At 43.2% G+C, this 15,309-nt stretch overlaps 2 protein-coding genes across 2 annotated transcripts; both read left to right on the top strand.

Annotated features, from left to right (window-relative positions):
* Positions 1 to 2,667: 2,667 nt before the first annotated feature.
* LOC115756979 (GDP-fucose transporter 1) lies at positions 2,668 to 4,455 on the top strand. Its single transcript, XM_030697008.2, has one exon. It carries the CDS (start codon positions 3,141 to 3,143, stop codon positions 4,185 to 4,187), a length of 1,047 nt encoding a protein of 348 aa, XP_030552868.2. The 5' UTR covers positions 2,668 to 3,140; the 3' UTR covers positions 4,188 to 4,455.
* An 8,455-nt stretch (positions 4,456 to 12,910) lies between these two features.
* LOC115756976 (DELLA protein DWARF8-like) lies at positions 12,911 to 14,782 on the top strand. Its single transcript, XM_030697000.2, has 2 exons — positions 12,911 to 14,638; positions 14,675 to 14,782. The coding sequence occupies exon 1, from the start codon at positions 13,026 to 13,028 to the stop codon at positions 14,631 to 14,633; it is 1,608 nt and encodes a 535-aa protein (XP_030552860.2). The 5' UTR covers positions 12,911 to 13,025; the 3' UTR covers positions 14,634 to 14,638; positions 14,675 to 14,782.
* Positions 14,783 to 15,309: the final 527 nt, after the last annotated feature.

The raw sequence follows: 15,309 nt of genomic DNA, 5'->3' as shown, positions 1-15,309 counted from the left end.
TTGGGGCTTTGAACACCAATGCCTCTCGTTCATCATAAAAAATAAAAATAAAATACTAATAAGTAAATAAATAAATAAAATGTTAAAATAAAATTACCAATGCCAAAATAATATATATACATATATATTTTTATTAAACGAGAAAAAAATGAAAATATTGAGCTTTTAGCCCTAAATTTAGTGCAACCGTGGTCTCTTAGGGCACATATGGCAACATTTCTGCTTCAGAAATCAACTTCTGATCAGAAATTGACTTTTAAACTTTTTCTCATAAATAGAAGTTGATTTTTCTACTTCTGCTCTACAAGTTGATTTTTTATTAAAGAAATTTGTTTGGTAACGGTTGAAAATTTATACTTCTAATACACTATTAATACAAAATCTTCAATGAAAAATTATTATTGATAATCAAAAAATTTCTAATTCATTTTTAAACTTTTTAAATTTCTTTAAAAATAAAAAATTATTATTTATTTTTTACTCTGGCGGCCAAAGACCACGACTCGGTGACGGGCGGCTCGGTGGTCGATGGTTGGCGATGGGGGGTGGCGATGGCGGACGGTGGGGGGTAGCGATGGTCGATAGTGGGGGTAGCTATTGTAGGCGACGAAAGTCGACGGTAGTCAACAGCATGGGTGTTTGGTAACGTCGGCGGATGGAGGTCGGCGAAGGAGATGGTTGGCGGTGGTTGCGAGCGGAGATTGGCGACAGTCAACGAGGAGGTCCATGATGGGTGGTGGTTGGCGGCGGGGGACCGTTGGGGGGTAGCAGTAGTCGTGGGTGCTGGTAGGCAACGATCAATGGAGGCCTGCAGTGGACGGTGGCGGGAAATGGTCAACGGTTGACGGTGGTCGTGAGTAGCAATGGGTAGTGGTCGACGGCGATGGTGGTAGGCGATTGGCTGCAGTGGTCGGGAGTGGTGGTGGGCGTGAGCAGAATTCGGCAAAGGAGCATCGTCGAAAAGAGGATAAGGGCATAATGAGAAGAGAGTGAGGTAAAAAGTACTTTTAAAGCACTTTTGAAGTAGAAATTAACTTTCAAAAGTGTTAGCATATGCACCCTTAGTCTTATTTTCTGTTGCTTCTAAAATATCTCTAACAAAGTATCATAGCCCAAAATTGTAGTCACCAAAAAGCGTTTGAGAAAAGATATATTAGAATCTATGTCGAATTAATCGTCCATACATCGACCAAAAAAAAAAAATCTTCCATACAACCAAATCTTGAGCCAAGTTCAAGCCCGTCAACATATACAGTTAGATTTACCTTCACTCAAATGCTTAAGCCCATGAGTTATAAACCAACTAGCATATATTAACTGTTTTATAATATATTGATTATTTGATATGGGATTTCTCTAACGTAACTCACTTACACGTAGGGATAAGCGGTTCCCGATCCGGTTCGGTTCCCATACAAAATCGGGAACCGGACCGATGGTCCCGGTTCCCACTTTTTGGAACAGGATCGGTGGTCCTCGTTCCCACTTTTCGGAACCGCGGACCGGGCCGGTCACCCTCAGAACCGGGAACCAAACCGGACCATCGATTCGGTCCGGTTCCCGAGCGGTTTTAAGGGTTTCCGGTTCGCGGTTTCGAAAAGTGTATGCACACTTTGATAGAAGACGTGGTCGAGCTCAAGGTCGAGGAAACAAGGGTCGATGTACCACGAGCTCGGCGGAGTCAAGGCCTCTTCAATTGGCGGCTCCGGATCGAACTCTAAATGACCTAAACTTAAACAACAAGTAAACGTTAGGTTTATTTTTTTAAAAAAAATTTAAAAAAAAAAGGATTGGTCCGATCCTAGGCCTTGGAACCGAGAACTGGACCACCCGGTCACCGGTTCCAATTTTAGGAACCGGAAACCGGACCGGATCCCCCTAAGACCGGGAACGGGACCATCGGTCCCGGTCCGGGTGGTCTTTTTTGCTCACCCCTACTTACACGTGTATCCTAACAATTTCCATCTCCGTGTGACCTCATGTTAGGTTCGCCAAACTTCATCCCTATGTGCTTGCGTTCCCATCCGCCCCGAAAATCGCAATCATCGGCCCTAATACCATTTGTCGGGAGTGCGTAGCAGAAGCTCAATACCGTTAATCGAGGAGATTGCCAAGAGAAAGGTCAAGTCCGAGGCCATCAACATATCCAGTTGGATTCATCTTCACCCAAAATTTTAAACTAATAAATTATAGGTCAACTAAGACATATTAACTGCTATACAATTTCTCTAGCATAACTAACTTATACGTGCATCATAACATATTTAGCCTTCGCATAGAGCCTAAAGGTATCAACTTTAGAGCATTGTCCATACTGTTACTTTTATTAGAGTTCAAACGCTATTTATTGGAAGAGTACCTCAGATTCAAGATAAATTAAGAATAGCTTTGTGATCCTCAACATATATATATTGAGAGGTTCTCAGCAAAATCAAATGAAAAACAAAAAGAAAATCGCAAGCAAAATGAAGAATAAACAATAAATGGGGAAATCACCGGTTTGCGGAAGGTCCGAAATGACGACGGTTGTGGATTTTGACGATGATGCCTCGTAACTTGGTGTGGGCGACCAATCAATGCAATCAGAGTTGTCGGATCGAATCCCTCTGGCTCTACTCCACACCCTCTCTCCTCTCTCTCTCTCTCAAACCCTCGACTGAGTCGACTCCGTCTTGTCTTGCTCCACGACGGTTCCGTTCGATCTCAGGCTCCGATCTCCTCCAAGATCTCTCTCCACTACCCACCCAGGTTCTCGCTTTCTCAATCTCTCATTCATGGCTGTTCTTTGATTCCGTTCTTGTTGCTGAATTTGAATCTGGGTGTCCCCGGCGGCGAGAGTCAGTTTTCTTCCGACGCAGTAGATTGCGGCTCTGTCTCACTGATCTCACGTTCCAAATCCGGTAAGGCGAGTCATTTTCCCACTCGATTACATCCCGGAAACCGACCCACATCGCTTTCTTGAGCACCCGCGCGTCAGGTACTTGTTGGAAGTCCCAAATCAGAATCCTTTTTAGGCGCATATGACCGGAAGTCTATCCTTGCTTGCCAAAATCTCCCTCTTTTGGAGCCACTTGAATTGAGCGAAGATCCGCAAGTTCTAGCTTTGGTGCTCGATTAGGAGCTGCGTTTGGCAATATACGATGTCTTCTATTCGATTAGATTCCCAGAAGCCATACTTCGCCACGAGCGGCCTCGTGGTGGGTTACGCTCTTTCCTCGAGTTTGCTCGCCGTGATAAACAAGTACGCCATCACCAAGTTCAACTACCCTGGCCTCTTGACTGCACTGCAGTACTTGACTTCTGCTTTGGGCGTTTGGGTGTTGGGGAAACTTGGATTTCTGCACCACGATCCGTTTGTTGTTGAAACTGCCAAGAAGTTCTTGCCTGCTGCTCTCGTGTTCTATCTGGCGATATTCACGAACACGAACCTCTTGCGCCATGCCAATGTGGACACATTTATTGTTTTCCGTTCCTTGACGCCCCTTCTGGTTGCTTTGGCCGATACTGCATTCAGGAAACAACCATGCCCATCGAAATTAACATTTGCAGCGCTAGTCATTATCCTAGGTGGTGCTTTTGGGTACGTGGCTACTGACTCGGCTTTCACATTGACTGCGTATTCTTGGGCATTTGCTTATCTGATTACCATCACGACTGAGATGGTGTACATAAAGCACATGGTCATGAATCTTGGATTGAACACTTGGGGTTTTGTGTTGTACAACAATTTGCTATCGTTGATGATGGCTCCAATCTTCTGGCTTATCACAGGAGAGTACGGTGACGTTTTCGCTGCTTTGGGAGCCAATGCAGGGAACTGGTTTGAATTGGATGCATTCTTTGCTGTCTCTTTGTCATGTGTATTTGGTTTGCTTATCAGCTTCTTTGGTTTTGCCGCAAGAAAGGCAATCTCCGCAACAGCATTTACTGTGACTGGGGTTGTGAACAAGTTTCTTACAGTTGTCATCAATGTGCTGATCTGGGAGAAACATGCGAGTCCATTTGGTCTAGTTTGTCTCTGCATTACTATTGCTGGAGGAGTCATGTATCAGCAGTCAGTCACTGGAACAAGCAACACTACAGCTCAGCGTGAGTCTACTATGCCTAAGCAGGTCGACAGTGAGAATGAAAGTGAAGATTTTGTAGAGGATAGGCAGGGAAGGGTGACTGGTAAACTTGCTCTATGAATTACATTGTATTGCCTCTTCGATTGTTCTAGATGGTGAATAGAACAGTTGATGCGCCATCTTTAGCATAAAGCTATTCGAGATTTGAGGCCTTTAGTTCGTGAAATGTTTTGCCTATTATTGCGATACTATTATCTTTTAGAGGATATGGATGTTCGTTTGAATTATGCTAGACGTATTGTTTAAGCTGGCAATGTGGCTATTCTACTAGTTTGTCGTTTGGTGAGAGTCTAAGTTTAACTAGACTGAAGGTTTATATCTTTCGACATGTACTGTGTGTTATATCTAGTTACTACCTTAAGATTTGTGCAGAATGAACTTGTTAAAGAAGCGACGGGCTTTATACAATGGCTGTATAAATAGCTTGTCTGCTGACAGCAGCCTCTGAACGTTTTTCGGTCACCCTTGGCTGCAGAATCCTGCAGAAGCATTGCTGGTTTATCATCTGTATACCTAGTCCTATATCCAATGTACTTAACTTGCAGAGATCTCTAATCTCTCTCTCTTTCTCTTGTCGTGTACACAACTTCTATGTCTTCTTCTTCTAGATTAACAACCAGCTGTTCCTTGCGCATCAAGTAGTCTACCATTCTGGTTGTTTAGTCGATTTTTGACTATCTGAATGATATCCAAAGCATCAAGAATTATGTTCTGGATCTGGTGTCGATACAACCCTCGCAACTGTTTCGCATTACCTTCAGAAAACTTCATCCCTGCATCAACTCATTTCTTCTCATTGTAGTTCTGGGACAGGTGGAGGGCGTGTTGATAAGGAAGAATGCCAGATTCAAAAAAAATATGCTGGTTTTGGGCTCAGGTTTTGGTATCCAAGAAGCCTGTGTCTCTTGTGAAGGTACAGTGATATAGGCCCAGTACAATAGCAGACATCGTCCATGAACTCAGTTATCAAAGAATTAGGCCACAAACCCTGACTAATTATGGCCTAATTAAGTGTGCTTTGAGTTCGAACTACAAAGGTGCCTTACTTCGTTTCTCTAGAGCGAGTTGAAGGCTCAAAGCGAACAATCACCTCGGAACGGGACGAATAAGAGACACCGTATGCTGAATTCCGATATTCGAGTGTCATATAACGGGAGGCAGACTTTGCGACGGGTGACTATCATCTATTTTCGAGAGCAGTCGATTGTTTATCCCCTTGTGGTGTCTTAAGACTCTTTTAAATTATGAGGATGAACAGCATCATCATTCGTATGATTGTATCTATACCTTTTGTTTGGATCAGTATACTAAACGACTTATGAGGAAGGATCGATGTGCAGAGAGCAACATGGCATCATAGTACGAGAGTGGACATTAAGAATGGCTGATGACGGAAAAATTGACAAAAAATCCTAAAACTATTGTACGGCAGTCAATTTAGTCAAAGATATTTTTTTCATATCAATGTAGTCATAAACCTTTTAACGACTTGCTAATGTAATTCTTCTTGTCAATTTTGGCTGAAAATTACTAACGTGGACGTCGGTCGTCCTACATGGCATGACCGACATTGACGTAGACAATTTTGCCATTTTTTTAGCTGTTTGAACTTTTCATTGATTTTTTTCTTTCTTCTCTTTTCTTCTTTTTACGCAGTGCTAGCAACCCCCGTCGACCCTCGGCCAATGGCCATCGCTCTATGTCAAAAGAAGGAGCAAAAAAAAAAGAAATAAAGAAAAGGAAAGAATAAAAGATTCAATAAAACATTCAAAAAAACTTAAAAGGAAAATTTGCAAAAATACTCAAGACCGATCATGCCACATAAGACAATCGACATCCACGCAACATCTCTGGTCAAAATTGGCTGGAAGGACTACACTGCAAATTGTTAAAATGTTTAGGGTTAAATTGAAATATTAGAAAATTTTATGATTGAATTGGCCATAATACAATAGCTTTAGTACCTTTTTTTTTCTTTTTTTTACAATTATCCCCTAATGAGAGGGAAAAAGGAAATGGTAGCTTCGAAAGATAACTAAAAAAAAAAATAATAAAGACTATAGAAGTTCTAAAACTTGTTGCAAAAACACAATCAAGTATTCACATTTTTAGTCCGCTTAATTTAATCCTAAAATTTATTCAACTCTTGTGATCGAACATTTTCGTTAACTCCGTTAAATACAATTATGAAAAAATATTAACGTGACATTTTTTCTATCAATAATTTTAGATTTCACATGGCGGTAGTGTGGTCCGGAGTGGGCGCCACATCAGAAAATAAGGCCAAAGTCATTAAAAAAAGAAAGATAAAAGTAGAAACAAGGCCGAAAAAGAAAAAAGGAAAAGCGGAATCTTAAGGCATGTTTGGTACCAATCCAAATTCTTTGATTCCTATTCTTTTGTTCTCGGGAACAAAAGAAAGAATAGGAATATGTTTGGAAATGTAAATTGAGTTTTTGTTCCCGAGAATAGAAACAAGAAGTGTAAAAAAAAAAAAATAACTTCTCTGCTTTCGGGAACAAAATCAGAAACAATGTCATTTCAGAAAAATAAACTCGAGTGTAACTTAATGCTCATCTTTACAATCACGAGTCCACCATCGGTTGTCGCCTCCGCTAGTCACCACGATAGCTCGCCGGTCCATGCCGCCTCCGCTAACGTTTTTATAATTAGATTTAAAAAAAAAAAAAGGGAGTAGAAATTTTTAGATACCAAATGCATTTCTGTTTTTTTTTTTTTTTACTTTGGGAATATAAACTTTGTGTAGTTAGCAAATGGATTCTTATGTTGAGAAAATTGTTCACGAGAACAGAATCAGAAAAAAAAAAAAATCATTTATGATCAGAATTGTTCTTGGAAACACTATTGTCTCAAGTTTAGCAGTTGCCGTCCACATCAAATTGTGCACCATTTCGCCTTGCCTCTAACCACTTCAGATTTGCTCCTTTGAACGATTGTGCTCAAGACCGAGTTAGGTGGAATTCCCTCCCTCGACGATTCACATGCACCACAGTCCTTGTTGATTCGCTAATATCTCAAATCATCTCTTCATCTCAAAGAAAGAGACGTTCATTCAATTACGCCGGCCAAATTGCTAATTTCTCACTCACTAACGGATTTACAAACGATTATACGAGGTCATTTTGCGGTACTAGCTATCTGTCTCTCGAATGCCAGACCAATTCCACCAACCAGATCCTACCAGATGTTAGGCGGTCCACGTGAGAAACAGGGGGCTGTCAAAGGAATTATCGCTTCGTTTCGGCCCCGCCCATTGAAAGATTTTATGGGGCCACAATCGATCGTTCTAAAAACTCTTGCCTGCCTAGACATGGAAATTTCCAATCGTGTTACCCAACTTGGCCCCTTGTGTGTATCGCTAGCGGTGCCGGACATAACCGGCTTGCACGACATGCTGTGAAACGCGAATTGCCGGGGAGAAAATCCCGAGAACACGGCACGACATGCCTAACTCCTGCATGTTCACACGAATCGGGGCATGAGGGAAGATCGAGATGCTGTAGGCCGACCCGAGCCGATGTGAATTACAAACACGATTGCGACGCGCCAGAACGGATGGATGGCCCAAAGAATCACGGAGGAGCAATATAACGTGATAATGTCAGCTGAAAGAACGGAGTGGTCACGCATCGGAGATGGTGTCTGTACCAAACACATGTTCTCTCTTTGGGAATGCTGGTCCCCCTTCCGCCCACACATATTACTACAAAGTCCCTCAATTCATTTTTCTTCTCTCTTTTCCCCCCCAGAGTTCAATATTTATTACGATAATTGCCCCCCCCAACATCACACGTGTCCGAATCTCATTTGCCCGTTCAATATATTTCTAGTAAAATAATAATTGTGCTCGTTTGCCCTAACATGTTCGAATTTCTTGGGCCCATTCCAAGGGATGGTCCCAAATTCCATGCAATTTCAATTTGATGGACCACACAACACGTTCACTGGCTTTTTCGTGATTTTTCCTCCCCTCGGCGCGTCATTGGCATTTAGTCCTTTAATAATTGCGAAAAAGAAGCGATTTTTGTATCTTTAAATTACTCGAATTGAGAATTTTATTCAGCTCTTTTTACTTAGCTTTTGGCATCTCGAATGCACGGGCTTACGATAGAAACGGCAGGGCCGATCGTGATGAACTTTTACACTGCTCTCGATTTCTTCTACACATCCCATAAAGCTTCGATTGATTACTAATCGCGGGCGTGAGGCCGCCTCTATTTTAAGTTTGAAATTCTTAGTCGTTCTTGATTATATCATAATTTGGCCAACATGGGTATTTTTCCTTTTTCAAAAAAATATACGAAACGATCGAGAATTTGGTATTGTGAATCCCCTCTAATCGAGTCGTCTAGGGTTTCCAACATGCCCTGATTTCCACCGCGTCTTGTGCATAGAGATTAGACATATCTAATTATATCCAAATAATAAAAACAACAAATTACTTCTTTGCATAGAGATTAGACATATAGGGTTTAAGATGTGATTAACGTTAGCATTTGTTTATGCCTTCCAGAATCGCGGGACTAGAGAGATAGAGGGGGTTCCTTTTCGATAACGTAAACAATTAGGGCAAAACATGTGCATGCAATATTAAACAATTAGGGTTTTGCATGGATCGTTAACGCCTTGACAGTCTTGTAGTTTATTATTTGCTTCCGAAATTTTCGAGAAAAAAATATAATATTTATTGTTTTCTTAAGATATTACACGACAGAGAATCTCTGCATCTTGAGAGACATAAAATAATTGTCCTCTAATTCTGTAAAAGACTGCAATTTGCATAACAGTTGAAGCCCATGGATTTCTTTTTCACGACAAGAAAACTCACTTTGCAAGACAAACCCCTCCGGAGTAACTGTTGCTCAGACCCAAACTAGTAAGACGACGCCGGCTACACGTATAGACGGCACCGGAGTAACTGTTGCTCAGACGAACCTCTCCGGCTACATCGAAGGACGGCAGTAACTCCTCTTGGAACCCTCTCCTTCTCACGTGGATGATCCGCCTTTGATCAAACACAAGCTTCAATTAATTAAGGTCAACCTGAATTTGGAGTTTCTGTACTTGACCCTAATTGAAACCATCTTTAAGCTAGTCGTCCTTGAAGGAGGACCCTTCAATTTACACCTCATTGGTTTCAGTTGAATCCACCTTTGACCTCGTGGTCTCCTTGACCGCCACAACTATTCTTGCTACTATATCAGAGACACTCTCCCCAGTAAATGCCACTAAATGTCACACATTGAATATCGTTTGACCAGCTTCCCCGTACTGGAACTACGCAACTGGATAAATGTCCGAAATTCTCGCGAGAGAATTTGCGTTTTCCACCCATGAATTTCCATGCATTTGGAGTTTTTATCAGCTGATCATTGCAATCTACTCCCTAGACTATTCGATTTCGTTAATTTATAACCTAGCGTTTGAGTGGTCAACGGTTGGCGTAGCTGTTCTTAAATCTTCGGTACACTCCTGCTCTGACACTCAATTGAACACTCAAAACTTTCAAAGGACCATAATAAAATCTCTGGTAGATTTTAAAAACGTTACTGCCCGATAGTAGCTTTGGTTAAGCACGAGGTTTGACCCACAACTCTTATTCTTGGTGGTCGTTCAAAACCCCCGATCTTTCTCTTTAGTAACTCCGCAAACTCCTTGATTAGTTCCAACTTTTTCATTGTTTAAAGCAAATAATTCACCCGCCAACTTGCACATCTCGTTATCAAATTAATTACCCTTTGTCCGGATTATCTCATTCTAATCCAGATCCTTCGTTCTTTATGCTAATTACACCCGATATAAGTGGATCGATATATCGACAACGACATATGTTCCTTTGCCCTCGTGACACATGTCTCGTTTGATGGAATATTCCCATCACGATGGCATTGCCACTCCACCTACTAGCATCACCTAACACATAACTCGGCATTTAAATCTCGTGAAAAATAAAAGATAAAGTAAGAGTCCTGCTTATTATATATTTATTCTTCCAAACTGTGGATATATAATTTGATTGTCCAAAAAAAAAAACAAATGAACCAAGAGATTATTTTAACTTGAAGTAAAGAAGGAGGAGATGGTTAGGGGGGGTGACAGAGTGAATATTCCCCTTGAGTCCCAAGTTGACTGCTACAAATCTCAAGAAGCTTAGTGATGGAAATAACAACAAAAGCAACAATAATTTCTCTCGGGAATGAATAAAGTTCTTGCATGTATATATACATAGATAATAATGTAAATATATATAATTTTTTTAATATGGAATTCGAATTTAAAGCTCGAAAGACTTGACATCTCGTTGTTGGTTGTTTAATTAGTTTGTGGGCTGGAATTGGATCCGATGAGGTTATGAGGGAATCGAGTAGTGAATGTGAGTTCAAATGAATGGAAATCTTGAATCATCCGAAGCTGTTAAAGTGTCATTTTCAGGTCGTTTTTAGAACCCATTCTTTTAATTAAGCCACCACCGCCAGCTAGTCTTCTTCTATCCACGTTTGCTCCCCACATTCCAATCCCCCTCAAAAGAGACCTTCACAAGCAATTATTTCTACTTTTTTTACATTATTCTATTTGATGAAGGGACGCGTTTGATGAATAAAAAAAGGGCCGGGAGGGGCGACCGGCGCTAGTGATCCCTTGTGTACGTTGCCATGAGGGCCTTATTTTCCATTATGGAATGTTCGATTTGATTCATAATTATTTCACACCACTCACGATTTGAAGATCGGAAGATTGCAAGCCTGTCACCATAGCCCGACCAAGTTGTTGGGGATGTTAGGATGCACGCGTGAGTGAGTTGTGTTATAAAAGTTACACATTAGAGAATCGATGTGGTGTAAAGTAGATAATATATTATAGTTGACCTATAACTCATTGACTTAAACTTTTGAGTGAAGATGGATCCAATTGGATATATTGACAGGTTTGAACTTGGACTCCCTCTAGGTTATCTTCCCAAGCGAAGGGTATCGGGTTTCGCTTGTGCGTTCCGAACAAATAGTATTAGAGCCGATGGTTGCGGTTTTCGGATATGTGAGCATTGTGGTGTGGCAATGCAGCCCGTAGAGATGAAGTTGGGTAGTTTCCGGGTAGGTGAGCATTGTGGTATAGCAACACAGCCTGTATCACTAGGCGTTGATGAAGATTCAACTTGGGATAAGTTTGATGCATAAGGACATTTGAATTAAAGAGGAGCAGACCCAACATAAGCTTAAAGGTAAGGGAGGGATTGTCAAGATACGTGTGAGTGAATTGTGTTAGAGAAAGTTCAAGTCGTAGAATCGGTGTGGTGTAGAATAGACAATATATTCTAATTGATTTATAATTCATTGATTTAAACTTTTGAGTGAAAACAGATTTAACTAGATATGTCCACGAGCTCGAATTTGGGCTCACCCTTACCAATCTCCCCAACGAAGAGTATCAGATTTCTATTATGCCCTTCTGAACAAAGAAACCACTCCTACACGAGATATGTCGTGGCTAAGCAAAGCAGCACTTGAGTCTTTTGGGGATATGCTCCAATCGAATCTGTGACCTGGTGAAATACAGATGGCTGGTTTACTTTTGACAATTCGATGGGACTTTGTTACTCAGGTCAAAAGATGATTTGACTTGTGCGAAAAAGCTTTTTGGCTCACCTATTTATACTATGGAAAGAAGAGATACCAAGTCGTCCAAAAATAAAATTTAGACATAAGAAAATTTTTGTAATATTCTCGATAATTTTGCGGCTTAGGCCGTTCCACAAAAGAGTCCGAACCCTAGATGCTAACTCCTCTCTACCGTCACCTTCTGTTGTTGGGAACAATCTGGAAGGCAGTATCTTCTTGTGATCGAGAGCCCGTCCATTTGCCCGCAAGAGTATGTCAAACGCACACGACCAAAAAAATAAAAAATAAATAAATAAAGAAAATACCAATCTTATAACAAAATTAAAGGCCACTACTCAATAAAATGTTTACATGAATCTTTCCCTGTTCTGACTTGTACATTATGTTTTGCATTGTTAATTGACTGAAAAGTATCAATTTGAATAATTCTTGCATAATGAATGGAGTACAACTGATACAAGATTAAAAGAATCTAACTCATTGGAGAAAAAAGAAGGGAGATTTTTTTGACACAAAATTGGATTTTTACCTGCCCTGTCCATCTCCCCTCGCCACCCTACGGCAATCTCCGCTGCGTCGCCACCACCAGCTCTCCATCTTATCATTGTCTACAATCGTAGCCCTCCAGCCTTTAGAGTATGGAACTATCGAGCTGCCATGACTGTCAACCCCATCAAGAGTTTGATGCTTGTGGAGAAGGATTGATCGAGCTCGTAGAGAGAGAGAGAGAGAGAGAGAGAGAGAGAGAGCTATGATGGACTAGTAGGCATGCGCGGCGACAAATATAGAGAGGCAAGGAGCGACTGATCGATTCCGTTGTCCACACGATATTCGTCTCAAAACTTTTCGTTAAGTACGAATTTCGAAATGCTTAATTAGAGCGGAGGCATGATTGTGGAGTAGAAGGGGCTATTTTGAGACAGACACTCTCACTAAAAGTGAATAGCGGAAAAAGGAGAAAAAAAAAAGCTGAGGGGAAAGAAAAAGAGGAAAAGAGGGAGGGCATCGCAATCAAATAATGTAAATTTAAAAAAAAAAAAAAGCAAAGCATTATTCATCGGAAGAAACCAGATGACAAATCACTTTTTCATGGTCCGACTCCAACGTTGTTTATGTCACCTCTCTCTCTCTCTCAAAACCCACCTTCCACGCTCCCTTTCAGCCATCTCTCTCTCTCTCTCTCTCTCTCTCTAGCCCGGCATGCCCATCAACTCTCTCCTCCTCCTAAACCCACTTCACTCCTCGTAGAAAAAGTCAATCCATGGGCCCGTTCGACTTCGCCGCCGCCGCTGCCGCCGCCAGCAGCTCCTCTTCCTCTTCCGGCTCCGCCCCCAAGCACCCGCCGGATCTCGACGGCCTCCTCGCCGGCGCGGGCTACAAGGTCCGCTCCTCCGAACTCCACCACGTGGCCCAGCGCCTCGAGCGGCTCGAGACCGCCATGGTCAACTCCGCCTCCCACATCCCCCACCTCGCCTCCGACGCCGTCCACTACAACCCCTCCGATCTAGCCTCCTGGGTCGACTCCATGCTCTCCGAGCTCCCTCACTCCTCCTCCCTGCCCTCCGGTTTCCCCGACCCCTACCCGACGGCTCTTGGCTGCGGGTGGTTGGACCCCTGCGCACCCCAGCCGCACCAGAACGTCGTCGTCCCTCAGCAGCAGCAGCAGCAATTAACCGTCGTGGCGGCCTTGGAGGAGGATTCCGGCATTCGGCTGGTCCACGCGCTGATGACGTGCGCCGAGTCCGTCCAGCGTGGCGACTCCTCATTGGCCCGCTCTCTGGTTGAGGAGATGCAGGCGCTGCTCGCACGTGTCAACACCTCGTGCGGCATCGGGAAGGTCGCCGGCTACTTCATCGACGCCCTCAGCCGCCGGCTCCTCGGCCTTGGCTCGGCTCCCGCCTGGACCTACGAGAACGAGGTCCTGTACCACCACTTCTACGAGGCATGCCCGTACCTCAAGTTCGCCCACTTCACGGCCAATCAAGCCATTCTCGAGGCCTTCGACGGCCACGACTGCGTCCACGTCATCGACTTCAACCTCATGCACGGCCTGCAGTGGCCGGCCCTGATCCAGGCCCTCGCCCTGCGCGCCGGCGGGCCGCCTCTGCTCCGGTTGACAGGCATTGGGCCGCCGTCTCCCGACGGCCGCGACACACTCCGGCAGATCGGGCTCCGGCTCAAGGAGCTGGCCCGTTCGGTCAACGTCCAGTTCACTTTCCGCGGGGTGGTAGCCTCGCGGCTCGAGGATGTGAAGCCGTGGATGCTCCCGGTGAGCCCCAAGGAAGCCGTGGCGGTCAATTCGATCATGCAGCTCCACAAGCTCCTGGGATCCGACCCGAACCGGGATCCCCCAATCGGCTCGGTCCTGCCCTGGATCCGGAGCCTGAACCCGAAGATAATGACAGTGGTGGAGCAAGAAGCGAGTCATAACCAGACCGGGTTCCTGGACCGGTTCACGGAGGCATTGTATTACTACTCGACCCTGTTCGATTCGCTCGAAGCCGCTTGTCCGGTCCAGCCGGACAAGGCCCTAGCCGAGATGTACCTGCAAAGAGAAATCTGCAACATCGTGTGTTGCGAAGGGACGGCCCGGCTCGAGAGGCACGAGCCGCTGGATAAATGGAGGGCCCGGCTCGGGGAAGCCGGGTTCACGCCGCTCAATCTCGGGTCCAACGCGTTCAAGCAAGCCAGCATGTTGCTGACCCTGTTCTCGGCTGAGGGTTACAGCGTGGAGGAGAACGAGGGCTGCTTGACTCTCGGCTGGCATAGCCGGCCTCTCATCGCGGCTTCGGCTTGGCAAGCGGTGCCCAGTGTAGTGAACTCGCCAACTGGAGTTATTAACCCCAATGATAATAATAATCAGCTGTAAATTTCCTTCTTCTTTTTTTCCCTTGTTTCTCTTTACTTTATTCCTTCTTTGGGATTTTCACGCTATATTGCTAGTAATGAGGCATAATTTAGTTTAAGAGGTACCAAAATTTATCGTCTTTCTAAACATGGATTTTTTTATTTTTTTTAGATTTACATTTACTCTTAACCGTGGCTTCAATGAGGTACATGAGGTACGGTTAAATGATCGCTGGACCGTCGATTTTTTGTCCATCCACATGCCAATAGTGTCGGTCGAAGCAGACATTCATTTCGAGGTTTCAAAATCACCTCGATAATTCCAAGTGATATGTAATTTCTTCGTGTTCGATTCGGTCATTTCAAGCCAGTTCAAAATTTCGGTCAAAATGTTTATCATTTAAATGACAAATTTTGAATTATTGGAACTCACTAACGTTTTATAGATAGTATTGATGATTGATAAGTACATACTTATCAAGACAAAAATTGACTACTTGAAATGAAAAAAAGGGGGTCCCTATGGTAATTTTGGAACGGAAGCTACCGAAGATAATGAAAAAGTTACTTATCGTAATTTCTGTAGACCGAAACTTACTGTTATGTATAAAGATACTGAGCAAAAAGAATGTTAGAATGTCTGATATAAAAAAACTTAAATTCGTAGGTAGCAGAGACCATACAACATGTAAACCCCA

This window comes from Rhodamnia argentea, chromosome 4 (genome assembly GCF_020921035.1).
Source record: "Rhodamnia argentea isolate NSW1041297 chromosome 4, ASM2092103v1, whole genome shotgun sequence".
Taxonomy (NCBI): Eukaryota; Viridiplantae; Streptophyta; class Magnoliopsida; order Myrtales; family Myrtaceae; genus Rhodamnia; species Rhodamnia argentea.
Note: the sequence above shows the minus strand (reverse complement) of the source record. Positions and strands in the feature narration are given on the sequence as shown.